The sequence below is a fragment of the Aspergillus lentulus genome (genome assembly GCF_001445615.1).
Source record: "Aspergillus lentulus DNA, contig: Alt08, strain: IFM 54703, whole genome shotgun sequence".
In the NCBI taxonomy this organism is placed as follows: domain Eukaryota; kingdom Fungi; phylum Ascomycota; class Eurotiomycetes; order Eurotiales; family Aspergillaceae; genus Aspergillus; species Aspergillus lentulus.
The window spans coordinates 2,082,747-2,110,464 of record NW_028322118.1 but is presented as its reverse complement, the minus strand read 5'-3'; the positions used below and the strand labels follow the sequence as shown (position 1 = coordinate 2,110,464).

The following is a 27,718-nucleotide window of genomic DNA, read 5'->3' as shown; positions in this document are numbered from 1 at the left end:
ATAGGCGTTTATATCTTCATAGATAAAGAGCAGTGTCACGGATCCTCGCGTCGCCGTCAAGGCAGAAGGCTAAGACCGCTCCAATACAGGAAGTCGAGGGATACTTGCCATTCAGGGCTTTGAAAGTTGCTCTTTCCGGAAGAACCTTAAGAACCCAGCGCTGCGGAAGAGTGTTTGTCAATCTTGAGTCCGAATATTAATGCTTGGAGGATAATGTGCTTACCATATTAGCAGCTGAAAGAAAATAGCAATCCAGAACCAGGCATTGGCAACCGAGCTGACTCCGGCCGTCAGGTCTGGTGAAATCGGCCCCGGACCAATATTATTCGGAGCGAACGCCCTGGCGCAGATGGTCGCAATTGAACCTAGCACTTGAGAAGCCAGCAGAGTGAAGCAGATGTGCATCCGAGTCAAGGTCTGAAGCAAGATCATGCCGAATCCGAGGCCCTGTAAGGAATCCAGGACTCCAAGCCAGAGCCACACGGACCGAGAAACAAGGGCCCCGCCTACGTCCCCGCCAGCCCAGGGAAGATACAGCCCAATCCCTGAGACTCCCCAAAGCATCTGGGCCCATCGCGGAGCCCCCAAGCCGCAGGCGAACACTGGAATGATCCAGCTGTGAGACTTGGACAGATAACCGAACAAGTATAGCAGCGCGGCCCAGACAGCGCCAAAGAAAAAAGCGCACAAAATTCCCACCTGCCAGGCTTCCGCATTCTTAGAGCTCCAGAGAACTGTTGCAGAGAGAAAGCGAGAAATGTCAGCCATTGTCCTTGAAGATATGCAATATCCCACGGTTCGACGACTTACAGCTCCAATTCCGTCCATACTGTGCGCTCAGAAAGAAGTTCTGAACGATGACAACAACGAAGTTCCACAGAACGATCTTTCGCCGGAAGACAGACTTGTAGAAAGATGGGACTTTCCCGGGTATCTGCCGATAGTAATTCGGCAGACCGAAGAAAACAAGCAAACCGATACTCCACAGGATGATGGCGATGGGTAAGCAAATGGCACTAGAATATCAGTTAGCGAATTGTGACAGTAGACGGAATGAAGGGCATCTAACGTACGTTATCTTCCAAGTGTTCGTTATATCACCCTGAGGATTGATAATGCCACTGTTGGTTGCTTGAGCAAGGCTGGTTCCCCAATACCACAGGCCGATCACATAAGCCTGCTGGGTACCTTGAATGACACATGCACGGAAAACCCACTGTTTGACAGGCACTCCATTCTCATCACCGAAATTCAGCGCAAAGAAAATGGAGCCACTAGAGGAGGCAGCAGCGTACAGTCCGCTTCCCACATTCTGGATCCAGCCGCGACTGAATGCGTTACTTTCGAAATGCGCGACACCGATTATGACAAACGCAAGGCCATACAGCAGCCATGGAAGCGAGAGGACGACCACTGACTTAAAGTAGCGGAAGAAAAACCACCAGATGATCGATGTAATCAAGTATGTTGTCGCGATACCATAGAGCTTTTCAGGTGTCTGGCCAACTTCGCCGGTGAGCAGTGTGATCTGGTAGGAGTTGGCCGCAATGATTTGTCCCAATCCAAGAAATATCGAGTAGATAGGCCAGTCACCAATCCGCACTTGCATCCATTTTTTCAGGCCTGTGGGGGGAACATAATCAGACCCTAAGAAGAACTCATCCCGTTCTTTGGGTGGGTCGCTGTCGCTCTCACGCGCCCCCATTTCATTGGAGACCGTATCGTTGGACGAAATATCGCGCTTGACCTGGAAAACGGAAGAAGCAGGAGACTGATTGCGACCTAATTTAGCATCCCTGAATCTGTCGAACCACTTCTTCTCACTCTTGACAAGGTACTCCTCGATGCAAAGCTGTGATTCACTATTTGAACCATTCAATGCCTCCAACTTCTTTTCAAAGATTCTGTAGAACTCGCCGGTACTGTCCGTGAAGAAAGGATCAACCCTCTGGAGTCTATAATCTCGCTTGGCGCCGACGATCGAATCTACCGACAGCACAGAGGCGCTGCTAAGGCGGTGGCTCGGGTTAGCAGGTTCCAGCATCCGCCGAGCAGGAGGGAAGATAGTGTCGTCGGCTTCAGTGACACCAGTGCTGGTGGGGGACAGGGGGGTGTTAAAAGAGATAGACGTTTGACTTGAATGCCTCCGACTGAAGAAGTCCCGAGGGGTCCACACGGAATGATGCCCTTGTTGCTGGGAGATTTCCATTTGTCGCCCTGCTTCCGCTTGTTCGGGCGTGAGAGTGTATTCGTCGTCACCGTAGTAGCTGGGAATAATATCGTCATCGCTGCTTGACTCGACGTCAGTCGTTGAGTTCTGATTGTCATCACTGCCCGCTTGGTTCATCTTCTTGAGCTTACGACGGCCGCGGCGCTCCAGATGCCCAGGTCCAGCTCTTACTCCGAGTGATAGCTGCCGGCTAAGACCTGACTTGGGCTTTTCAGCCATTCCAGGACTTGGGTCGCGGCTGTATACGATTGTGTTTCGTTGCTGGGGGCCGAGCACACTGAGCCGACTGGCGTTTGAGATACTAGGTTCCCGTGAATGGATCAAAGGAGGAGTTTGTATGCCGGTTGGAGTCAGACTTCCTGCAACTGGAGGCGTCATCATCCCACTCGGGGTGTTATACCCGGATGGAGTCAACGGCTGTCCACTTGACTTCGCCAGTTCTTTGCTGTGAATGCGAATCGCAGTAGATTGCAAGATTTCAAGGTCTTCCACCCACTGAGCAACAGGAAAGCGTTGCTTCGCGGACCGTGCCCTCATCATGGCTCGAACTCTGGGTTTCGAGCTCAATGCACTACCAATAGCGAGTTTGAATTGATGCAGAAGATGCGATGTTGTTGTAGATTCAACATTGTACCACCAACCAGGCATTTGACCCAGGCCGCCAACTCGCGCACCAATACCAAGGGCACCCTTGCGCCCAAACTCCACTGCAACAAGCCCAAAGGGCTCATCGCGGGATGGGATCAAAGCGAAGTCAGCACCAGAGAAGATGAATGGCGGAAGTGCTGTGAACTCGGGCCTCGAGAACACACGGCCGGGGTACAATTCCATCATACGATCAAGCTTCAACGCCGCGAATTTGCCATAGAGGTCAATAACCGGACCAACACAAATCAACTGGACGTTAGGCCGAGCTTCTAGGACTGCAGGCATCACATCTGCAATGAGGTCAATACCCTTTTGCATGGACCATCTTCCAACGAACACCAAGAGATCTGCATTGGGATTCTGTTCCAGTCCTGCCCACTCCTGTGCCTGACGCTTGAATTCTCCGCGGCTGGCCTCATAAGCTGCATCCACCTTGATGTCAGATTGCCTAGTTAGCTCTCTGTTCCATTCCCCCGTGTCTGTAGGATCAGGATTCGGTAGGTTTCCAACTTTCTTCAGTCCCCAGAAGATCGGATACCGGGCATAAGAGCGCTTCCCATACTTCTTTGAGACACCTACGGCACCGAAGCCTTGCTGATGCAGCCGAAGGTAGCTTGCACCCGCATGAAGCATGTTAAAAACCTCACCAAATTGGACGTAGCGACTTGCTACATCAAGGTCAAGGTTGAACACGGAACAGACTTCATCTTTCTCCTTCTGCGTTCGCATTGGCCATAGTCCTTGGAATTCAGCGTTGTGGAGGGACAAGCAAATGGGTATAGTCTGTGGTAGCAGATAGAGTGGAGCAATCGAGCCATGATAGTCATTGACGTGATACAGTTCGACAGAAAATCTCCTGATTGCCTGTGCGATACACTGATTCCAGGCAGAGTAGTAGATGGCACTATCCAGATCGTCCATCCGAGCAGGATACGGCTCGGTCTTGGTTTGCTGGCGGAAGACGGGTGCATCCAAGAGAACATAAGTGATGTTCTTGACAACATGGTACTGGACATTGACCTCATAAGAGTTCCCGAGCACGGTGACAAACATCGGGTCAGCCCGCTGATCCTCGGGGTAATCAACACCACCAACACAAGGGACAACCCATATCAGGTTCTGGTGCCCCAGGTTCTTGCCCATAAGCTGTGCCATGACGCCTAGACCGCCGATTTTAATCTTGATCGCCCAATCTTCAATGTCGTACTCCATTGTGGCAATCAGGACAGTCCTCCGCTTTAAAGCCCCTTCATTGAATGCAGACCTACTTTGGAGAAAGCCTGACCTGTTTGCAAAGCGGACAAGAGGATTCATAGGCTCGCCATCTTCGAGAGCTGCGCGCTTGATCTTCCTCCGGAGCCATAATGGTAATAGCGTCTTCTTCTCGCTGACGCCGACTTGGTTAAATTTCACTTGGTAGAACGATTTCATGAAGCCGTATACACATGCAGCAGCCGTCAGAACTGGTATGAGCCAAATGAGGAAGAAAACGGCCATTTGAACTGCCCTGGAGCCTGTTGGCTCGAGTCGGAACTGCAGAGTCGAATCATCCAGGTGAAGGACCCATGCCAGATGAGGCGCTGGCGGGTGGTCGGTGATGTTAATCAGTGTGGTACTGAGGGAAGAGGGAGGCATGCGATCTAGGACGCCGTCTCTATCTGCATCACCAAACACGAAACTCTGGTCGGGTTGACCATCAGGATTGATGCCCCAGACATTGAACTGGCCCTGCGCTGGCCACTCAGCTACAAATCTAAACCGCCACAGTCCATTGTCTGCTAGCTGAACCGCATTGTTCAGTCCAGCATCATAGCCATATTGATTATACGGCCCATTAAAGAAGAGGTGAGGGAAGCGCCGTGGGCGGTTGGAGTCCCAGCCAGAGTCTCCTTCTTGGACATAGTCGCTGCTCCCAGTCAACTTGCTCCAATACTCAACGCGCACATGCTTTCCCTGCCATTTCTGCTTCTTGGTTCCGGACCAGGGAAGCTCTTCGATTGTCTCATTGCCGCCTTTGTAGTCCATCCAATTAGAGAATGAACTTCCCCAGTTGGTGGAATAGCGATATTTGTCGGCACCCGCAGCATGATGTTGGATGAAAAGTGTGCCGTTCTCGTGCTCATGCAACAGACTACTGGAATAATTGGCCGAGGTGAATACCATGGGATTGTCACTTTGGCCAACACGAAACAAGAAATGGTCAATGGCATTTGTTGCGCTCGTCCCAGCGGAGTCACTCGCGTTTGTGACCGTCAACCGATGAATCCCATTATACACGCCAGTCAACTTTCCGGTCCAAACCCAGACGCTTGGAAGTTGACCGGTCCATTGCGTATCCGTCGCTGGAATCTTGTTGCAACTCGCACTTTTGCTGTCAACAGATGGCATTTTCCCAGATTCTGTCGTCGAATTCAGGGTGATTGACTTTGTGACAGAGTCACAGTCCATTTCTGCCGAGAAGTAGATGCTGACATCTATCTCTTCAGCCTGGTCAGGTGCGACCTTTGAGAGTAATGGGGTATCGTGGCCAGGCGTGATCTGAGTGATCATGGGCCGGGGAGCAATGAATCTTTTCTTTGGGACATAGGCCCGGAACTCAAAAGGCTTGAGAGTCAGACTATCGAGGCAGCCATTGGTGTCCGTGGAGCCATTCAAGCCAAGTTTCTTTGGACCATCTTTTAGAACGTGTTCGTCGTGTGGATAAAACAGATTTCGTACTGTGGTTCCGGAGGCGAACGGAGCGATTAGGGCAGAGTCATTGCTGCCGCAGTCGAATTTGTAGTCAACGGTATGATTCTCATTCTGGTATACCAGCCACACCGGTTGGTCGTCCTTGTCGGGGCCGAGGCTTTGGATACCCGGGGTCACGTCTCTTAGGATTGACCACATGCCCGTTTCGGTAGGAGTGCTGTTTGAACCAGGGAGATGAATTTCACGAGTCTGCTTGGATAGCTTCTGTAGCCACCATCCGTCGTTCAAGACAGGGTAGTTCTCTCTCATCTGGTACATATGTTTGATAATGTTCCGGACGGGATGGGAAGGATCACGGTGATCGTACGTGGCCGTCTGGTCCTGGCAACCCTGGCGACCCTTTTGGATAGGCCAGTTGTAATACTGCGATGGTGACAGCTGAAAACAGCCATGAGTCTTCCATGCTGTGGCGGGTGACATTGCTTGACGTCCATAGATATAGTTGGAGGCCGTAGCATCCAAGATGTAGAAAGCCTGTTCTTCGCCCCACAGAAGAAGTGGGATGCCGGGAAGATGCAGGGTTGTGACGAACAGAGCAAGGAGCTGGCGCTCTACACCGTACTCAATGGCCGGCCATCGGAAAACATCCTGATTTGTGGCGCCATACATATGTCGAGGATCGAACTTCCCAGTGTTGGCATTGATCATATCATTGGATATGACCATTAGGTTCCAGGCATCAGTCCAGTCAACTGGAGTATCGTAGCCAGCCGCCAGGTTCCCATCGAGGCCCAAAAATCGAGTCAGGGAGCGATATATGGAGTAGTGGAAGGCTGCTGCGTCGATAGCCTCATGGCCATGCTCGCGCAAGAAATACTGGTGGTCCGATGAATTGGTCATGTTCATAGCATCGATGGCAGACTCCAGGTATTGGTTGGGCTGCCTCCCACGCCCAAGGTAAACGGAGCCAAAGGTGTTTCCTCCAGTGATCTCACCGGAAATGAAGAAATTGTTCTTGCCAACTTTACGAGCACACTCCCTATAAGCGAGCGACATCTCTCCCAGGGCATCCACGGTGGCTTGCGTGGCCTTGTCGTACCGAAAGCCGTCAATATCAAGGGCCTCGATAATCATGCAGGAATGGCGAGTCAATCTTTGTCTGACACTGGGATTCCACTCGCGCAAACGATCTTGAACGGAAGCGAATTTTGCCAGCTGACGTTGCCAGTCTGGATAGACACCAAAAGCTTCTCGGTCACCATATTGGTCAAAGTCACTGTTGTAGCACCCATTCAATTGGTCCCTGACGGATTGGTCGACTGGCCAGCCAGTCTCATTCCAAAATCTCGGGTAGTCACAGGTCTCGTTGTAATCATTTCCAAAGTGGAAATCGACATAGTGGCGGTCAGTCTTCCAAAGTGCCTTGTGTTCTTTGACGGAAAAAGGGGTAGTGGTATTCAGGTATCCTTCGAAACCAATCAAGTCACCCATGCTACGCGAGGGGCACCGGTCAGTCCAAGCACTTACTGTGGAAGGAGGGTGAACATTACTTACGTAGCGATTGTATTGTCGAAAACGACATACATGCCTCGTCGGTGAATTTCCGAGATTGCGTCCCTCCAAGTCTGGATATTCCCAAAGTGTTGATCGAGCAACGTAGTGTCGAGGGCTGAATAGCCGTCTGAACCCCAGGGCTGATTCATCAAAATCGTGCCTGCCAGATAGATGCCCTGTTTGTTAGATATTAGTAAAGAACCCAAGAATCCAAAGGTTTTTGAGCGGAGAAAGTGAATGGAGACGGGGCAAGTAAAAGAAGTCAGAAACGCACCTTGATGCCCATTCCATGAAGATAATCCAGAGTGTCAATCAGGCCGACGACGTCACCCCCATGACGCATCTGGTTCGAGTTGAGATCATGCTCGAAGAGGGTGCCATTGATGTTATCGTTGGTTGGATCACCATTGACAAAACGGTCCAGGAAGAGGGTATACATGGGGAAACGCCAATTGTCAGGCGAAGGTGTGTAATTGTGGCCAGGTACATCTGTAGAGTATTCAGCAGGATTGCTCGCTTGTCTGTTCGTGTTGAGATTGTAATCAACAAGGGCCTCGTCGTAAGGCCATGCTATCGAGGTTGCCGCGAAGAACGCAAGCAACGAACCCACAAGCCTCCAACCCATGTTCAAGTCGACCGACGACCGTACAATAAAATGGATGCTACCGTATTATGAGAGCAGCATGTGGTTCAACGGTCGAAGAATGTCTTTTGGAAGAGTATTTCAGACAAGAGCAGGGAAAGAGAATGGATCGATGAGACAGCTTAAGACCACCCTCGCTCTTTCAAACAACTCTTTGCCGGTTCCCTCTTTTTATCCTCTAGAAAAGTTATTAAATGTTTAACTCCAGCCAATTGCAGTTGAGAGATTAGGCTCGAGAGGACGAGTGGCGCCAGCAGTAGTAGCTAACGATAGTCGAGGGGACAATGAGAAAGAGGATCAAGACGAAAGAAATTTGTCCGATAACATGCACAAGGGGGGTCTACCTGGAAGAGAAGGCCCGACAGGCAAGTCGAGTATGGGTCTCAATGATGTACAGACAATGAGTCTGCCAGGAAGGATTGTGGGGGCGAGCAAGCAAAGCAGGACGACAACTATCCTTCGCTTATCCTACCTACTGATGCTGCTGCATGATACTCGTTAGACGGAGGGTAGACGCAGCTAGCATGCAGATAGAACGACAAAGGTAAGATAGGATAGCCGAGGGAGAGAGAGACGGGAAGAAAGAAGCAGGTGAGAGATGGTCCTGTCTCTGAATCGTGCTGTTGAGATTCGGGACCTCCTGCTCGATTTCCAGAACCAGCCATCGACTTCCTGCATGATATGATAATTTTCGGCAGATCATCTGCCCCCTGTGAAGCCAAGGCCATTGCAGTGGAGTAAAAATGAGCAGTGGAGACTGTGTCAGAGTTGAGCATAGGGAAGCGAGACCGGAAAGTTGACGGTGACTATGAAGAAGATGAAGGAAGGAGGAAAGTCAGTATGATGATTGTTTTGATTGGAGCATGCACCTAGGTACATTAGACACCTTAGGTTCCTAGGCAGCTGTGGGTACTGTAGTATTCACCCCAGTGGGGCCAGTGGGTACCGTACGCCGATCCTCTTGTAGATACCGGGTTTTCTTGTTTGTTTTCGCTTACCTCTTGTCTCCTTTGCACTGTATATTGATTACTTGCCTAATGACATTGGCATACTGCATCAGATTATTGAATGCTGCGGAGTACACGGTGTCTGCCTTCTGAGAGAAGAGCATGTTGCATATGCGAGCATGGTGGCTGATAGTGGTGGGTCACTTCTGTCTGATCTATCGTCAAACGGACAGTACCCAGTTACTTAGTAGTGATGTCTAACTATGCTTACATCTGAGTACGATGAGGAGACTCGTGTCTTTCCATTCACTAGGTATTGGCTGCTCATCGTCGCTGCACGGTTGAAAGCACATGCACTCGCAATGCACAAGTCGTAGTCAAAAAATATCATGCGCAATTCAGCATCCGCATAGTCGCTAAAGAGCTCGATAATCGGGCAGCTATGGGGTTATGATCCGATCTGTGACCGCTGAGGACCCTCAGAGCCAATAGGGCCTATAGAAGCTGCGTCCAAGATTCTGGTTATGGATTGCGGTAACGCGGGACCTGCCTTTTTCTCAATAGTAAGCTATCTCCTGCTAATTGCGTGCTTTCTTCGATTTAGCATGTCAGATATAGAACGTCAGCCTCTCGCTTACGCATGCAAAATGTGGATAAAAACTCTGAGCTGCTACTAGGTACCCGATATAGATCGATACGCGGAAGCTTTGACTGGGTGCAAAGCATCGAAATCGGATAACATCTCAATTAATAGATAGCGTTTCCCTCTCTGATATCAAGATATCACCGTAGCGCTAGGGATACGGCGGCCTAAAGCGGCTATAGAACTCGACGTAGTAACAGCTGCCTCTCGACATTCATGATCAAGCTCTGTATCTTGCGATATCATGGGCAATAGTCTATATCTCGCAATTTTGCCTATTAAGGTTTTCCCACTCTTCCTTCTATGTCATGGCAGAGATTGGACATTTCAGCTTCATGTATCAGCATGCCATATTGATAGTGACAAGAGATTCCAGAACGTTTACTCATCGGGGCTATTGTAAATTACACGTCTACGTATGGATGATACACGAGTACTCGGGGCACTGACAACCCGCTATTATGGTTTTCCTTGCTTGAGTAGTGCCAAAGGGATAATAGAAGTTGTGATTTCAGGATATTGCGATTTGCATCGCGAACCAATCCTTGTCAAGCCATCTGGGCATGTCTCAGGTCAGGTCATGTTTGTCTTAGTTCGACTTCCCGAGTCATCGTGGCCCTGTTCAAGGGAAAAAGGGAATGTCGGTGTCATGGTCAGAACAGTAAGGAGATATACTAGTTATATAGTCAAGGAGATGCTTGAAGATCCAAATACTATTCGCATAGCCCAGGGTTCTACAGAGTCCAACGTGAAAATAACAGGACGCCCGACAAAGGGATGAAGAGTACTACAGATGTTGTCTGATTTATCACAGCAGATAAAACTTGCCATTGCATTGCTTGCAGTTGCTACTATCATAGAAACTGAAACCAGCGCATGTTGCTGGTTACTCAAAGAGATCAGAAGCCAATTGCCGATACCAGAAACCTGGCTCCGATGGTAATCTAAATTCAGTTGGCGAGATTGATATGGTCATATCATAATCATATCGTAAAGTAAACTCGGTATCCCTAGGTAAGTATGAGAAACTTTGCGCTCTATCAGTGGATCTACGCCCTTGCTTCTAGAATCAGTAGTTCCGTGCCGTTACCTGTATTGTGGCGTTTTGGGTTCGAAGTCGCCAATCCGATTTCGCATGTATAATGTATGGTTATCATGACCACTGACTCAAAACTGTGCCCATATCTACGCTACAACTCTCACAGTGACCATGATAACCTGCTTTGGTAGTGTTACTGATTATGCACCTCCAGTATATACTATAACCACAGTGGGGCGCCAAGACCTGGACGGCGGATGATCCAAGCTTTGATGCCAAACATGACCAACCTTAAATGCCAGTCCGTGGTTCTGATTGGCTCCTCATGAATATTGTGTGCTTTAGGTAGTTCTTTTCTGGTATTAGATAGCCAGACCGCTCCGTTAAATCTCTCTACCGTTGTATCTATCTACGTAAGTAGGTGCTCGGTACGTGGACAGGCTCTCAGCCCTCGGGTGATCGCTACAAGGGTCTTATTAGCGGCATGAACATGATGGATGCCGGATCATCCCATTGTCATATGCTTTGCCGCGTAACACAGATCATTGTGTATACGATCCCAACCGCCATTTCTGCATGTGGCATGAGTCATGACTTTAACGGTGTACGGTGACACCTGCTAAAGTTGGTAACAGTCAGTGCGGTAGCAGATTTTGATTATCCTTCTTCGCTCTTGCTTCTCGGGCAAAATATATGTTCACTCGCGCTCACGAACGGATGGATGAGCCTTATGTTTCCGACTATCGACGATGAGATAAATCTAGAAGAAGCTGCTAATGTATATTCGCCATACGCCAAGTGAACACTGCACGCGGCCTGGTGAACATCACTGTCGAAATTCCCATTGTGGCAAACGCCGCTCGATCTTGAAGTCGCCGAAGCCATCGTGAATCTACACTGGTAGAGCGCATCGAATGGCATCCAGAATCCACAACAGGACGCAGGCCCGATGAATTATTGAAAACCCGCATACAGGCCCCCACGTCCATGCCAACAATTGTTACCCAACATGATATTTCAAGCCACAACAACAAAAACTGTGCCGCGCTGTAGGTTTTCTCGGCACATGGCAACATGGATGCATCATATGCAGCGTCATTACCATTTCATCTTCTAGTCAGCGTCTTCGCACACATATCATATCTAGCTTACCCTTTCGACTCAATGAGCCGACCGCTTGAAAGCTACCGGAAGGAGCCCATTTTCTTCGTTATCCGGATCTTCACCGACTCGAGAGCTGGACGGGATCGCCGATCTTATTCGCATTATCTCCTGCAAGACAAAAATTCAGGAATTTATGCTCGAGGTCTCCTCCTCACCGGCTTTTGGTTCGAGATCTTGTTGTCGTCCGGACTCGTCCTAGTAAGGCAATTATAATCGAGTCTTCGGATCGCCGCGTTGCCTCCTAGCGCGACGATGTGATTATCTACAGTTCAAGCGAGAGGAATACAGGAGGCAGATTTCGCGGCTGAAGCGGAGGGAGGGGAGGTGTCTTCACATGAGCGTAAGGTAGAGGATCAGCTCGACACTTCCGTTTCTCAAACTCCACGGTATTTGACAAGGCGCCCTTCACTCCTTAACAGGGGCACTTGAATCGATGAACAACATCAGTACCAGTACATACACTGCCGTGCTCCTTGGAATTGCATAGACCGACTGAGCTGACTAATTATCAACTTGGGAAACTGTATGAATTCAAGCCGCCATGGCATGTATCTGGAATTCTGGATATGTTTTCCGTCGAAGATGATCTCCCAAGAATTGGATTTCGAGCTGGAACGTGAGTACAACCCCATGGATAGTGAGACATATTTGATTAGCATGAGCAAAGGGCATGTTTCAGACAGTTTTTACCCCACATTATCCCTTCGTTGTGGTGTCACATAGTCCGTACATTCCAGGTGATGTTGTTTCGAAAGCAAATGGTGTATGATGTCAGAGTAGTATCCAGGGGAATTAGCAGTGGTTTGAAGTGGAAAACATCGTCATTCAAACGCTGGCTGGTAATTTGGCTTGAAAACAAAGGGATGTAGTATGTCTTGCGAGATGTGTACATTCGTATACAGAACTCAGATCTCCCTATATCAGGTGAATAACCGAGATATATACTTGAGAAACACACGAAGAGCGCAGTTTCACGCGGATCTCCCGAGGCCCTGGAAGCCAACAAAAAGTGATCTGAACAGTTGCATAGATGACTTTACCGTTGGTGAGGCAAAGATTGTAAACTTCTATTACTCGCCCATAAACCTACGAACACCATCAACACTCATTGGTATCATTCAATATATTAACATTCCTGATTCATTTATTCAGCACCATAGCGAGCCCTGTAGTCCTTCAACCGCTGGATCTCGCTCTCGCCGATCTTATCACCCAGCTTCTCAATCAAATCATGGAGACCAATGACAGCCCGAATGGGGATGCTCTCTCCAAGATCCCTCTGCGCAACGCCGACAGCACTCTTGGGCTCCGCATCGCTGACCCTCTCCTCACGGTCGAGCAGGACAACAACACCAGCGACAATACCGCCTTCCTTCTGGATGATGCCTACAGCCTCGCGCAGGGCCGTTCCTGCCGTGATCACGTCGTCGACGATGACAACCCGCTTGCCCTTCAATGGGGCACCGACGATATTTCCACCCTCGCCATGATCCTTGGCCTCCTTGCGGTTGAATGAATAGCTGACATTGTCCCAGGTGTGGGTTCCAGCGATAGAGTCACGCACGGCCAGTTCGTTGGTCACGGCCGCGGCGATGGGGATGCCCTTGTAAGCAGGACTATTATCAGACCGGTTAGTACTGCTTCAAATCAAGGGATATAGACGCTCCAAGGGAAGAAAGTACCCGAAAATGATATCAAAGTTGGGACTGAGTGTGCCATCGGCGGCAGTCTTTACAAAAGGCTCGGCGGATAGAACGCTGGCGTAGGCGGCAGATGTGGCCCGGAGGAGTGGTGCAGTGTGAAGCAGAGACGAAGTGAAGAAGTAGGGAGATTCACGACCGGACTTGAGGGTATATGTGCCGAAAGAAAGGACGTTGTTGGAGATCAGTAGTGGGAGCAGTGACGCCTTGTAATCCTGATCGGCGGTCGGAGGAGGAACGGAAGCAGACATTGTGAATTGATAGGTGGGATTAATTGACTCTGGCAATTGGATTTGAGCGGTTATGAGGGAAAACTATGAAAAATAGACCGAATATCTTATATCACCGAATGCAGAGACCAGAGTATAGTTCGACGGAAACCGTCTCTTTTTTTTTTTCTTTTTTCCATCTACTTTTTCCTTATCCGCCGAAGAAGGAGGGGCAAAACAGCGGGGTGATAGTGGCCTGAGGTGTCAATCGGCGCTCCCCGTATTTTGTCCTCCGGTGGATTAGTACAGACTACAAACCCCCCATGCTACACTTAGTACTCTGGAATTTTGTAGCGTAGGAAAGTATTGTTGCTTGCTTTAAGCAGATTTTGGTGATAGACTTAAATCTAAAATTTTCGACCCTTTGCGAGTTGCTCGCTGAGTATTTAAGTGGAAACCACGTGCCGGCCACGTCCTCCGAAATCCGGCCTCTCCAGCGGAAAGGGACACCGACTCACACCGGTGCTCTCAAGCAGCCCGCTTCTCTGGTTCTTTTCCCCATTGCTCTGCTGCATTTACCTTGCAGTCGTTTTTCTGCTGATCTTACTTTTGTCGTTTTGGTTCCTCTCAACGTCTTGTTTTGCATTGTTTACTTTGACTTGCGGCTTTGAACACTCATCGCAGTCGCTGGCGAGATCGGTGGGCGAAACGGGGCGATTATCCACAGCTCCTGAAGGACATCTAACGGCAGGCGAGCTCAGATAAGTCGACCTTTGTTGCAGGTACGGTACACTTCTGCTTTCTTGCATATTCTAGCACCCAGTACTTCACTTGCTTTTTTGCACTCGTCGCCGACACACCGGCTAAACTTAGGCGGTCTTTGGCCTTTCCCGATGTGAAGCTAATTGTTGCTCACGGACAGACTGTAATATATCAAGATGCACGTCAAAGACATGCTCGCGGACAATGAGTCCGCCGGGAGGGTCGGTATCTCTTTCGAATTCTTTCCTCCGAAGACAGCCCAGGGTGTCCAGAATCTCTACGACAGAATGGATCGGATGCACTCTCTAGGACCCTCCTTTATCGACATCACCTGGGGTGCTGGTGGTCGGTTGTCGGATTTGACGTGTGAGATGGTGAATGTCGCTCAATCGGTGTATGGCTTGGAGACTTGCATGCATCTGACCTGCACAGACATGCCCTTAGAAAAAGTGAATGCTGCACTCAGTGCTGCTTACAAGGCAGGCTGCACCAACATCTTGGCGCTTCGCGGTGACCCGCCCCGTGACAAAGAGGCATGGGAAGCCACTGAAGGAGGACTCCGTTACGCAAAGGATCTGGTCAAGTATATTCGGGAGAAGTACGGCAATCATTTCGACATCGGTGTGGGCGGTTACCCTGAAGGCGCAGACGACAACCCGGACGTGGATCAGCTGATCGATCACTTGAAAGAGAAGGTCGACGCTGGAAGCTCCTTCGTCGTCACGCAGATGTTCTACGATACAGACAATTTCATTGAATGGGTCAAGAAATGCCGTGCCAAGGGCATCACAGTGCCTATTATTCCCGGTATCATGCCTATCTCCACATATGCCGCATTCATCAGACGAGCGAACTGGACAAAGGCGCGGATCCCACCAGACTGGCTCGAGGCTCTGGAACCGGTGAAGAATGACGATGCTGCTGTCAAGGAGATCGGAAAGCGGCTGATTGCGGACATGTGCCGACGTCTCCTCGCGGCTGGCGTCAAGCACCTGCATTTGTGAGTTTATTCCTACCCAGTATATCTATGGCTCCCTATTTTTCATGTGGCTAACTGCGACCTTTTTAGCTACACCATGAACCTGGCACAAGCGACCCAGGCAGTCCTTGAGGAACTCAAACTGATTCCCTCGGAGGAGACCCCGCTTCAGAGACCCTTGCCCTGGCGGCCGTCACTCGCGCTCAACCGCCGCGGGGAGGATGTCCGTCCCATTTTCTGGCGCAACAGAAACTCCTCCTACATCGCCCGTACACAGACATGGGATGAATTTCCGAACGGCCGTTGGACCGACTCTCGGTCCCCTGCCTTTGGTGAGCTCGACGCTTATGGCATCGGCCTCAAGGGTACAAACGAACAGAACATCAAACTTTGGGGCGAGCCCAAGTCTATTCGCGATGTAACGCAGATTTTCGTTCGCTACCTGGAAGGGAAGCTGGACCGCCTGCCATGGAGTGACTCGCCGATCAGTGGCGAAGCTAATGCCATCAAGAACAACCTGGTCCAGCTGAACAGCAGGGGTCTACTCACAGTCAACTCGCAACCTGCCGTGAACGGCGTGAGATCGTCTCACCCTGTATATGGCTGGGGTCCCAAGAACGGCTTCGTCTACCAGAAGGCATACCTCGAGCTCTTTGTACCTCCCTACCTGCTTGACGAGCTGATCGCTCGGATCGAGAAGAACCCCGACATGACCTACCATGCCGTGGCCAAGAATCGCGAATTGCGGACCAATACTCGTGACAGCCCTAATGCTCTGACTTGGGGTATCTTCGCCGGACGAGAAATCGTCCAGCCTACCATTGTGGAGACGATCAGTTTCTTAGCTTGGAAGGATGAGGCATACCGCCTGGGTGAAGACTGGGCCAAATGTCATGATGCCAGCAGCCCTAGCCGAAAGTTGATCCAGGATATTATGGACAACTGGTACCTGGTCAACATCGGTAAGTTTGCGGATCGCTCTCTGCATGTATTCGAATTGCTAACCCTGGATATCTTAGTTAACAACGACTTCCACAACACGTATGATCTCTTCGACCTGTTCAACGGACTGGAAGTGAAAGACCTTGACATAGAGGTCAGCTCCGACACAGTCGAGATCAAGTCCCAACCAAACGGAGCAGCCCCCGAAGAACTTGCCGTGAAGAACTAAGGCCAGGAGCCATAGCCTCAAATCCTGCCTTTGACTCTTTCTACTCCAAAATTCTCTCCAATCTCTCATACCCCTTATTCAACATCTATCTCAACGATACCAGCCCGGGGACACAATTCCAAAAACCCAGGGCATCATGTTTAATGGCGACACGACTGAAGACCTCTCAACGATTTCTTCCCTGAGCGTTATTTACTTTCAACATTTTTTTTCAACATTTCTCTTTCCCATATACCCCTCTCATCTTTTTCTTTCATCATTGATCACGAGCGAGAAGGATTACGAAATTCAACATCTATTGTGGTATCAGCTTAGACGCTACGGAACAGAATGTCCTTGCTCACATTGCCTCTTTTCCAACAAAAAGAGGCTTTGCATAGACAGAAAAGCATATTTTTTTTTTTTTTCTATAGAAGGAATGGGTCCTTCGACGATAATTCAACATACACGACGGATGACGGAGTTTGGTTTCAACGGGTAGGCAGTCGGTCAAATCTTTCAAGAGCAATAGTGACCCTCTTCAACACGGGATACGGAGTCTTTTTCATCACCTTCCATCTTCTTTTTGTATTTTTCCTTCTCTTTTCTTCTCTCCTCACTGTATGTCTTTCCAGCTCTCGGTTTAGGGGGTCTTCCCCCTAGAAGAGTACAAAGAGCATCGACGATTCTATTCGATGATGCGTTCTCTTGTCTTTGCGCTAAGATTGGGTAGCAGACATAGTCAAAGTCGATACGCAGACACCTGTAGCCTCCAACATTCGAAAAACAGATATATACGTGGTCTACAAGACTACAGTAGTCAGTGCTTTCGAGTCACATCACTTCTTGTTTGTTCTATCACAAAGTTCACAAGTAGAAATCATATTTATCTGCCTGTAAGAATAGTCCAGTCAAAGAGCGGGTGCCGCCTGGTAATGATAGATAGCTGAAAATACTAGTCCAGAACCCCTGGCGCCATCCATGCAGCAGTATTATGTGATACATTCGTGCCGAGAAAAACATCCGGCTCGCCCACTTGCAGAATCATGTAAAGAGAGCCCTTCCTATCGCTACAAAGAACCATCCAAAAGGCTTCGCAAACCATACAACCCAACTTCCAACAAGGACTATGTACCCGGCTGCCCGTTCAACAACCATCATCATAAAACACAGAACAACGAGGTAAGCGATCGCCTGACAGATATCCGTCACAGACCGAGCGAGATCGCCTTCTGCCGGTCGTGGCCAGACCCCAGTGGCATTGTAAACGGAAAAGACTGTCAACCATGTGCGGAGAACCTGAAGGCAATGCTCGAGCATCTGCAGAACGCTGTTAATGGCAATCTTGAGCAGGGCGGTCTTGGAATGCCGATTTGACACGAGTCTCTGCCAGAGGGCCTCCATTTGAGCGGCTGATAGGACGAAGATTTCCAAGATCAGAGCGAGGGTCAGCGCATTTGTCGCACTCTTGGTGGGACTCGCCACCTCCATCTCCATCTCCATGTTCGGCGGATCAGCGTGTAACGGAGTGATTCGAGGCGGCGGCGTCTTTGCTTTGTGTTCTACCACTTGTAATCCGTCCAGTTCCGCTACTTCTATCACCTTAGTCGTTTCTGGCACTGTCTTACCACCATCTGGCTGACCTCTGTCGATCGAACCGACTGGAGAGATATTAACAACCAGTGACGACCTGCCGCCTTGACCGGAGTCCGTAACTCGTCTCACTTGCGAGTTCTCGCTGCTCGATCCAGTGCTCGAAGCACGCGATTGTGGTGGGTTATTTCCGGTGCGCTCTGCCTGACTTTCTGCAGACGGCAGTGTCGTGCCTGGCATACGGATGAACCCACGCATATCTCGGGACTGTTCGACCTTGCGCATTCCGGCTTCTGCTCGATGCTTGACCACGGGGATACTCCGCACAGGAGCACTTCGCAAGGGCACGGGCGACGATACGTTTGACTTTTCCTGCGAGTTTTGTGCCACGCGTCTCAGTCCTAGTGGCGAAGGCTTTCCTTGCGGTCTTGCCCGAGCGTCGGTGATAATGTCGCCTGCAGTGCGCGACGTGGGTATTCCGACGGGAGGTCCCTTCTGCGCCGCACCCTCGATATCGGACATGCTCACCATAGTGCGTATGATAGTGGGTGTGATAATGAACACATCGTCGTCCCTGGGAGTCGGTTTTCTGTCCTCGAGGCGCTTGCCTAAAGGTGGCGGGGACTCGCGGTCCGCTTTGCTCGAGTCCTGGGCCGTCTTTTCTGGTTGCTGGCAGCTGGTCTCGCGGCACACGGTCCTCGGTGATGGCTTCGAGCATTGGACAAGTTTCAAATTCGGAGTACCTGGTTTCCATTCTTCTCGAGCCACGGTCTTCTCTCCGATGTCCGGATTCCTCTGGCGGACCACTTGAATCTTCCTTTCCTTGGGGCTTCTGGACATAGGACTCGGCACATCGACTACCCGGGGACGATCCACGGGCGAAAACAGGAGGATCTCGTCCGGGTTCTTGTCGTTGGGCCCATTGATCTCCTTGCACCCTAAAAAAGAGCCATCCGGATTGACATTTGGTACATCCTTTCCGGATTTCAAGGCAGATTCTTCCCATATTGTACTGATGCGATTTTTGCCGATCTCATCGGGACAGTAGTACCTCGGATGTTTTGGTTGGGATGGCGGACTTTCCTCAACCCCCGCCGAATGGGGAGGTGGGGGAGGAGGATCTTGACCGTCAAACGAGGTCGGCTTCGCAGGCTGTACAGCAGACAAATCCTTGTCTTCGGGCGTCCCGGTACGGGGACTAGGCAGAGAGTCTGGATCAAGCATGGCACCCCCGTCGTTGTGCACCCGCTCGATGCTTTGCTGGAATTCCGCAATCTGCTGTGCACTCATTGTTGGTGGGTTTGGCTCTTTGGCGGATGGCATGTTGACAACGAATTTGTCCTCCCATTCCGTCAACGAGCTGCTCGGGCCCGACACGGGTGACAGAGAAGAGTGAGAATTAATCGACGAGTCGGTAGCGTTATCCGCCTTGTCCGTAGAAAAGTGCAGAATGCTCTCGTCCGTATCAGAATTCTTCCGTTGAACTCCACTGAGCTGTCGCTTCCCTTGACTGATGAACTGGTTGTCAAATCTGCTGGGAGAGCTGTAGCCTGGACGAAGCCGAGGATGGATGATGGGGCTCGCAATCCGCGACTTTGGGCTTCCCCGTAGGTCGCCACCGGCCGACCTCAGTCTCTGTTTGACCAGTTCGCTCTTTGGAGAGCTGGCCAGCGATATGATCTTTTTGTAGGCTCCGTAGTAAGTCTCTTTGTGCTTGTCCTTCTCCTTCTCTTTATCTTTCTCTTGGCTCTTCGCCGAGGGGGATTCCCTCTCGAACTTATCCCTGACCTTCCGCCAATATTGCTCTCGATCTTTGTCCGTCACCTCCTCCGGACTGCTGTATAATAAAGTTGTAGGCGACTTCCTTGGTCGGACGTTTCCGAGAGAGCCATAGTCCCGATGTTGAGGCGTAGCAGGTTTATCTTTTTGTTGTTCCTTGGCTTTGCTTGCGAGATCCCTGGGCAGAGGAAGCTTCGTCGGTCTGGTCCTTCGCACGATGGTTGGAGTTCCAGTTCCAGAATCACTGTTCCTCGAATTCATTGGGCTTCCACCGCGGTCTGATATATTTCTCTCCTGCTGCGTATTTTCTACTGCTTCCACGTCCAACTCCTCCCGCTTATCATGGCGCCTTCGAGGCGAAAGGTTCATGAAATGCCCTTGGTGTAAGTGCAAAAGCTCATCCATACTGTATCGAAAGTGACGGTTATTGACAGGCTGGACTTCAAGGCCAGGTTGACCTTCCACAGTTACCCATTCCTTGAGCAACAGACACTTATCTTGTTGTTGACTTTGGTCCGATCGGCTTCAGGGCTCTTTGACGATGATTTCGTTGAATGCTGAGGCTGAGGATGAAGGATCGCTGTAGCATGGCGAAGTGCTTGCCAGAAAAGACCGACTGGACAAGTGCACTGGCCCGCCGAGTGCAGTGGCAGGTTCCCAGCCAAAGAATAATTCCCAGCCTGACAAAAGAATATGACCAGATTTGTAATTATATGCGCGGAATGCTAGGTGATCCGACTTGCCATGCCGTGGAATGTAGCAGCAAACACACACGCGGACTGAAGGAATCGCTGCGGAATGCGCGCCTGCTGGTTTTGCCCACCATCTGGAATGGAAACTGCAGCCGCGTAGGAGAATGTCGGCAGTCTGTCTGATGAAGTGGGACAAGATGATCGTAGAGTAGACTAAGTGATGGCAGATTTGTGTAGATCGGAAATACTGATCGTCAAAAGGATCAAGATCAAGGGTATCAGGGTATCTCACAAAATCAAACACAGTATCCTCTCGACCAGTTTCAACACAGAGAGAACCGCCTCACCTCGAAATCAAGTCACTTCTGTGAAAATATAGTCCAGACTTTACTCCGTAGTACCGCCAAGTCAACAATGGGCCAGACCGCGCTGTGCCCGGGACGGAACATGATTATACTACAGTGGCTGGTCACCCTCGCCAGCCAACATTCCCGGTAAACAGAGAAACAGGACGGCTCTGAATTGCACTCCGGAAAGGAGACGTCATGAAGACATTAAGAGAATAGAAAATCATGTGAAAGCGAAGTGGTCCTCCAAACGCCAAGGCCAAATGCTTGGAAAAAGTCATGGTTACACGGGTGTATACGCTTAATGAACAAATGACAGGATGGTAGAATGACCCGTGCACGGCAACAATACATCGGCAATTCTTCTTGTTTCGTCAATTTGCGAGATGGTTGATCCCATGACTGAATTCAGAAGCGACCCGTTTCACGACGAGGGTCATTCTGAGTTCGTCTTGGTGTTTGAGTCAACGGAGTTGTACTGCCAGGAACATTGCTCTTCTTCAAGGGACTTGATAGCCTCTTCATAGGAGTACCTCGGTCTTTGAATAAGAAATCTGGAGGATTCGGAACCCGGCGGTCGATATTGGCCGGCGTAGATCGCCTCAAGGGGGAATTCGCGTGCGAGAAGACCCCCAAACTGCCGCCGTCGCCTGTAGCACTCGGTGTGGGTCGGAAGTGCGGTTGACGTATGGAAGCAACGGGGCCTCGTACAACCGGGGAGGCATCTCGCAAATGGCTGGGTGTTTGCAGCGACGTATAGTTGTGAGAAGTATTTGGCGTAGCGAATGTCTGACGTCTGGCGGATGCCCCCTCAGGGTCGACGAAACTGACATAGTTCGGGTTGGGACTGGTCTTGAATCCTCGGTGGATCACACGGGTAGGAGTGAACGTGTCCACCTTGTTATACTTGGCATCGGAACCAGGTTGAGTGGTATTGGGGTCGGAGAACTGAGTGCCAACATCTCTCATCACGGGCTGGGTCCGCGGATGGACAAATTTGGTGTCGTATTCATTAAGAACCTCCTTGTGAACCACCATGGAATCCTTGGCTTGCTGAGTGAAGGAGGACGAGAGGAATGACATCTGCACAGACAGCAGGATTGTAATGAAGATAGTCGTGACGATAGTAACGCTCGGCCGGGGATCGGACAGTTGCGTAGGCAGAAATACCCAGTATACCAGGACGTGTCCGGGGCTGAAGAGGCAGAACAGTCGAAGGCAAATCGGCAGAGGATCCCAAACTGCAAGTTCCCAGACATCCCGCTGCGCGTCGGGATGCGCCCGGGACTCAGCAGATCCGGCAATAACGTTTGCAAAGTACCGCAACGGCGAAGCTGTCATAGGCGTTGAATCGACACGGACACGGCGAGCCGACGGTGTAGCCGGTGGTTGATCTATCGAAGCCTCAAACAGACGGTAGAGTCGCTTCCGATAGAAGGTGTAGAAAGTATTGAACGCGCTGAAGCACGCGAGTAGGTGAACGATGAAGGAAGCCTACCAGCAACCACCAATTAGCGACTCATCCTCTGTGAACCCCCAGCAAGCTCCTTGAATTGTCGGCGACATACAAACCAGCTCATCCACGGCACTCCGCCATCATCTCCGAAGACATCGTCAATGGCTCTGCTGCCACTCGATCGGCTGTTCGCCCTCGCAATGAGGAAGGTTAAATTGAGAACAACGCCCAAAGGCAGCGCCCAATCCTTCTCAAACTGGTCCCAAGCATTGGCATCGATCTCCTCTGACAGCCATAGCAAAAAGTCCAGTGCATTCAAGTACGATCTGATGCGCTCCGCGAGCGGTTGGCGGCGCACAAGCCGGGGCATGGTGATAACGGGGCACAGATATTGGAGCTCGCTACCAGGGCCGTCTCATTACCTTTCAAATGAGCTCCGCCCAGGCAACTTAATTATCAAGAGGAACTTTTTGAGGAGCGACAAAAAGACAAACATACGCCAAGTTTTCCGTTCCGCTGCTAGACAACAAACACATCACGGTCCCGCTTAGATAAGCCGCAGCGGTCTGCTATGACGAACGTTCACTGAAGAGGTTATCCACAATCGGGACACGACTCCTTCATCCACAAGTTCATTGTTGACTTGATCGATCTGCCCACGGTAGCTGCTCTGCAGGGTAGATTCTACTTATTTCCAGAGGCTCAGTCCAGCCGAATTTCTTCGTTGAAAGATGGCAGCCTCGGCGGTGTCCTACAAGGTACATCCACACTCGCATATCCCCACGTTGACATGGCCATATCACTGACTCCCCTCTGAACCCTAGGAACGGCAATTCCTCGCCGTCATCGGCGACGAAGAGTAACTAGCACCTTCGGTAGCAAGACACAAAGAGAGAACCACCACCGCTAATCGCATCCAGCTCCGTAACTGGTCTCCTCCTCGCGGGTATCGGTGTACGTATACCATCACGCGGACATACTATCCCCTCGAAAAGCACAACTAACAACCTTTTAGCACGTCACAGATGGCCCCGACGCCCAGCGGAACTTCCTCGTCGTCGACTCCAAGACCGAAACGTCTGCTATCGAGAAGGCGTTCCAGAACTTCACTCAGGAGCGGAAAGACATTGCCGTGCTGCTGATCAACCAACACGTACGTTTTATTCCATTCTACCTCATCTGTGATCAGCGGCTCATAGAATTAGATTGCCGAACGCATCAGACACAGCGTCGACTCCTTCGCCGACCCGTTCCCCGCCGTCCTCGAGATCCCGAGTAAAGACCACCCCTACGACCCCGAGAAGGACAGTGTGCTCAAGCGCGTGCGGCGGCTATTTGGAGAATAGACGACAGCTACGAGGTTTCTTTTGTTTTCAGCACCTTCATTTGTTAAGATGTGTTCTAGGGTGGTCGTGCGCGCGGTGTGAGTCGTGGGAAGATACCCGATTATCTAGGATCTATGCACATAGAATTCGATATATTTTCAGTGCCGAAAGGATGCTTGGTTGTCCGAGAGAGCGGCATTGGAATCGTCCTTCTCGGAGATACTACCGCGCACTGCATAGTAGTGATGGTTGCTATGTTTGTCCTCCGCTTTACTTTCTGAGAGTCGTGAATTACTCGAATGAAGACTCTGTATTAGACGGTAGTTCAGGCATATACATAGTTGTGCAGGCATGACGAGAAGCACGTGATGACGATCTGCCGTGACGCCGGATGATATAGCACATCATCTAATCAAGCAAAGCGGATATAACCAAGAGCATGCAACTTTGACTGTGGAGGACTATGGCAGTTTACAGCGAACATAAGAATAAAACAGAGAACAGAGGCTCGTAAGGGCAATTCATCAAGCGATCGTAAGTATGTAGGAGCAGATTCGAAAGACACATCAGTGATCATCCAGTGGAAGGGTAGCGATGGTAGCCAACATCTTCTCATGGCCGGACCTTGAACTCGATATTGTGTGCATCAAGGCAGGTAATCTTCTTGTCGTCCTTGGTATAGACGTCGGCATGGACGTTGTACTTCCCCTGTTCATCGTCGTTAGTAACGTGTTGGCCATCAAAATACCAGCGAGCCTGGAAGGTCAACGTACAGGAGGGATATGCGAAGGCAGATCAACCTGCTTAGTCAAGGTCATCTCGCCCTTCTCCAGGGGACACTCAAGGTCCACATTCTTGATTTGTTCGCAGAGATCGGCGGTCTGCTTGATCAGGGTGATGAGACCGTATTTAACCACAAGAGAGACATAAGCGCCTTCCTCCACCCGTTCCGTCAAGTTGCCACTGGCATTGATAGAGAGAGTTTGGCCACTGTGACCAAGAATCAGTCAATCATTCTTCACCCGACACTATACGGTATAGGGACTGCCAGTACGTACGGGAGAGGAGGGTTAGGAAACAAGTCCACTGATTCGATCTGCAGGATATTGTCCGAAGGGTCGGAACAGTATTCTAACGGGTTATCCCCATTGACAGGAAAGGTCTCAAGTTGGATTGGAGCCTGCGCGGAATCGAAGAAGGAGATCGACCGTGCTGAGGTGGAGAGAGGAGCAAGGCAAACGAGCAAGGTAGCGGCGGTTGATATGAGCTTCATGGTCGCAGGGTCAGCCAACCAGCGGTCGTAGTAGACTGGGACCAGAGAATGACACAACGAAGATCAGATACTGCTCTTGATAGTATAAGAGAAAGGAGAGAGGTGATATATGTAGCACAAGGTTGCAAGGAGGGTCTGATGGCAGACGCAGGCGAGTACCGGTGGATGAGGAGAAGCGGTGATGAGCCACAGCCACTGGTGCAAAGTACCTGGATAGTTGTATGGGATGACGACGGTGGAGGTGCACGTGACTATGCAAGCACGAGGTGCGCTAGTTGTGTCAGGAGCTCCGACGAAGATAAGCCGATCGTTGAGACTGACTGTAGCTATTCAGAATAGCCTCGATGCTGAAATTGCAGTCCTACTTGCATTCTATGCTACCACCTTGGACTCGAAGTTCAATCGCTGAAATGGCAGTAGGCGGAGTCAAACATGGGGATGACCCACCCGACGCTTCAATACTCCGCTGATATGAAGCAACCGATTTCTTACCGTACTACTAAGCAGTTGATGGGACCGAGTTTGGCGTACAAAAGCTATGAACATGCTCTTATTTTCAAGCAGGACTAGGTATATATATACAGGATGGACATTCCCAAGCCGACGGCTCTTCATCAATTCGCAAGCTAAATCTTTAAACATTTGTCTTAATGCTCCGAAACAAAAATACCGGCCATGCCCATGCCCTAGTCAATATTAGCGAAAATTCAGAGATGAGACCAAACCAGTGTTAACTCACAGTTCCGACACACATCGAGGTGACGGCGATTCTCTTGTTCTGACGGCGCAGCTCAGACAGAGCAGTAACGACCTGGCGAGCGCCGGTGCAGCCCAACGGATGACCCAGTGCGCTGCAATAGGTTAGTAAACGATGAAGAACGCTCAAGGATGACCAAATGACTCACATCGCTCCACCTCTGGGATTGACCTTGCTCTCATCAAGACCCAGCTTGCTAACACAGTAGACGCCCTAGACAGTCATTAGTTAGCATAGCTCAGATGTATACAAAAGGATCAAGCATACCATGGACGCGAATGCTTCGTTAATCTCGAAAATATCGATATCGTCCTTGGTCAGGTTGAATTTGGACAGAATCTTGGGGATAGCAATGGAAGGGCCGATACCCATGATTCTAGGCTCCAAACCCGCAACTGTAGCTCCGCAAAACTTGCCAATTATGGGCTGTCCGAGTTCCTGGGCACGAGACCGCTTCATAAGGATGACACCGGCGGCGCCATCCGTGATCTGACTGGCATTGCCGCCGGTTGTGGCACTGGGCTTCCATTGAGGGAATGCAGAGCGAATCTTGCCGAGGGACTCAACAGTGGTGCCATAACGAATGCCATCGTCACGATCAACGACGACGTCCTTTACCTCACCTGTCTTGGGATCCTTGACTTGAGTCTTGACGGGCACAATCTCGTCGGCAGTCCAACCGGCCTTTTGGGCGCGCTCGGCCTTCTGATAACTCTTGGCGGCAAACTGATCGTGTTGCTCTCGGGAAATGCTGAATTGGGCAGCGACGTTCTCCGAGGTCTGGCCCATGGGTTGGAGGTTCTGGGAAGCAATAGGATGCGACATGATCTGAGCCGACATCTCTGGGGCCCCTCCATCGGCGTTGGTGCTCATGCTCTCGGCCCCGACAGCGATACCGATATCGATGGAACCAGCCATGATCTGGTTAGCGACGTTCTGGATCGCCAGCAATCCAGAAGAACAGAATCGGTTGGCAATGGAGGCGGCGGCCGTCACAGGGAAGCCAGCTGCAAGCACCGCGGAGCGGGCGAGGTATGCGGAACCAGGCGCAAGCACGTTACCGACACAGACATCTTCAACAAGGTTGGGGTCGAGGTTGGACTTTTCGCGGATAGACTGCAGATTGTTAGGATAGGCTATGCTTGGCGAGGACGTTGATTTGGTAGCATACTGTAAGCAATGAAATTAGGAGATTATCTACTGTGGTGTCTTTCAGACCACCTTTTCTGGCCTTTGTGAGAGGAGTGCGAATAGCAAGCGTGATCACCTGAGCGAGGTCAGTCTCCGTCTTAGTTTTTGCAAGTCCTGTTCAGACGTACAATATCATCGGGATTCTTGGCCAACAGCTTGCTCTTCGCCGACACATTCGAACCAGCGACCTGGTTAGCGATCGAGGACAACCGTTGCTGGGGCGTAGACATGATTCTGGCTGCACTGCGTCTGTGGGGACGTTGCAGGATTTTTTTTTGAGTCTTGAAGAAGTGTATGAGATAGAAGAAAGACCAACTGCCCCGCGAGAATGGCCGCGCTATGTTATAGTCCGGAGATGGCGAATGAACCGCGGTATCTAGGACAATATTGATCTGCGAAGGGCAAAAAGGACACTGCAGCCGAAGGCTCACGAGCGCAAGGCCGAGCCGAGATCCAGATTAAAAAATATTAGAGCCAATGGGATAAGAATACAGAGAATATGGGGATTGGGGACGGAAAAGCATTGCAGCCGATTGAGTAAATCGGGGTAGCCTCAGTTCAAGACAGACTCCATATAGATAGACAAGAATGAGAGGCCGGCTGGTTCCCGATTGACACTGCCGCCAATGGGCTGTATTGCAGTGGTATTGTTACCGTACGCATTTAAGGCCTGCAGTGGCCTCGGCTGTCGGACTTTGTACCGCATACGTCTTTGGGCGGTATGGTACCGGTGGATCTACCCGTGGATTAGGTAATTCTTCACAGAAATCCGCCTGCGTACGGAGTATAGCAAGCAGCATGGGAGACATAGTGATAGATCTTGACTCTCGTACTTCTACTTGCCACTCAAGGGTTATTTGTGGAATTCATGCTTCTCATTCAAACCTAGTGATGAGCCGGTATTGAGTATTCAACGCCGTTTGAGCCTTTGAGTCGGGGAGGAAAC

At 50.5% G+C, this 27,718-nt stretch overlaps 7 protein-coding genes across 7 annotated transcripts; 2 read left to right on the top strand and 5 right to left on the bottom strand.

Moving 5' to 3' along the window:
* Positions 1–111: 111 nt before the first annotated feature.
* On the bottom strand, positions 112–7,748 carry ags2 (alpha-1,3-glucan synthase Ags2; the record flags this gene model as incomplete). The annotated part of the gene is made up of 6 exons (XM_033562399.2): positions 112–160; positions 224–734; positions 811–1,016; positions 1,074–7,061; positions 7,124–7,299; positions 7,398–7,748. The coding sequence occupies 6 exons, from the start codon at positions 7,746–7,748 to the stop codon at positions 112–114; spliced, it is 7,281 nt and encodes a 2,426-aa protein (XP_033418290.2).
* Positions 7,749–12,703: 4,955 nt separating this feature from the next.
* Positions 12,704–13,510, bottom strand: ALT_3943 (orotate phosphoribosyltransferase; the record flags this gene model as incomplete). Its single annotated transcript, XM_033562400.1, has 2 exons — positions 12,704–13,175; positions 13,242–13,510. 2 exons carry the CDS (start codon positions 13,508–13,510, stop codon positions 12,704–12,706), a joined length of 741 nt encoding a protein of 246 aa, XP_033418291.1.
* An 896-nt stretch (positions 13,511–14,406) lies between these two features.
* ALT_3942 (methylenetetrahydrofolate reductase (NAD(P)H) MET13) lies at positions 14,407–16,380 on the top strand (the record flags this gene model as incomplete). Its single annotated transcript, XM_033562401.1, has 3 exons — positions 14,407–15,230; positions 15,300–16,171; positions 16,229–16,380. The coding sequence occupies 3 exons, from the start codon at positions 14,407–14,409 to the stop codon at positions 16,378–16,380; spliced, it is 1,848 nt and encodes a 615-aa protein (XP_033418292.1).
* Positions 16,381–17,403: 1,023 nt separating this feature from the next.
* Positions 17,404–20,136, bottom strand: ALT_3941 (putative NTP binding protein; the record flags this gene model as incomplete). Its single annotated transcript, XM_033562402.2, has 1 exon — positions 17,404–20,136. The coding sequence occupies one exon, from the start codon at positions 20,134–20,136 to the stop codon at positions 17,404–17,406; it is 2,733 nt and encodes a 910-aa protein (XP_033418293.1).
* Positions 20,137–21,178: 1,042 nt separating this feature from the next.
* ALT_3940 (Nur1/Mug154 family protein) lies at positions 21,179–22,596 on the bottom strand (the record flags this gene model as incomplete). The annotated part of the gene is made up of 2 exons (XM_033562403.2): positions 21,179–22,264; positions 22,339–22,596. The coding sequence occupies 2 exons, from the start codon at positions 22,594–22,596 to the stop codon at positions 21,179–21,181; spliced, it is 1,344 nt and encodes a 447-aa protein (XP_033418294.2).
* A 361-nt stretch (positions 22,597–22,957) lies between these two features.
* On the top strand, positions 22,958–23,572 carry ALT_3939 (H(+)-transporting V1 sector ATPase subunit F; the record flags this gene model as incomplete). The annotated part of the gene is made up of 5 exons (XM_033562404.1): positions 22,958–22,984; positions 23,051–23,085; positions 23,147–23,180; positions 23,242–23,379; positions 23,432–23,572. 5 exons carry the CDS (start codon positions 22,958–22,960, stop codon positions 23,570–23,572), a joined length of 375 nt encoding a protein of 124 aa, XP_033418295.1.
* Positions 23,573–24,163: 591 nt separating this feature from the next.
* Positions 24,164–27,002, bottom strand: ALT_3938 (3-ketoacyl-CoA thiolase, peroxisomal; the record flags this gene model as incomplete). The annotated part of the gene is made up of 9 exons (XM_033562406.2): positions 24,164–24,259; positions 24,325–24,541; positions 24,610–24,859; positions 25,495–25,510; positions 25,564–25,675; positions 25,730–25,794; positions 25,849–26,697; positions 26,753–26,848; positions 26,901–27,002. The coding sequence occupies 9 exons, from the start codon at positions 27,000–27,002 to the stop codon at positions 24,164–24,166; spliced, it is 1,803 nt and encodes a 600-aa protein (XP_033418297.2).
* Between the last annotated feature and the right edge of the window lie 716 nt (positions 27,003–27,718).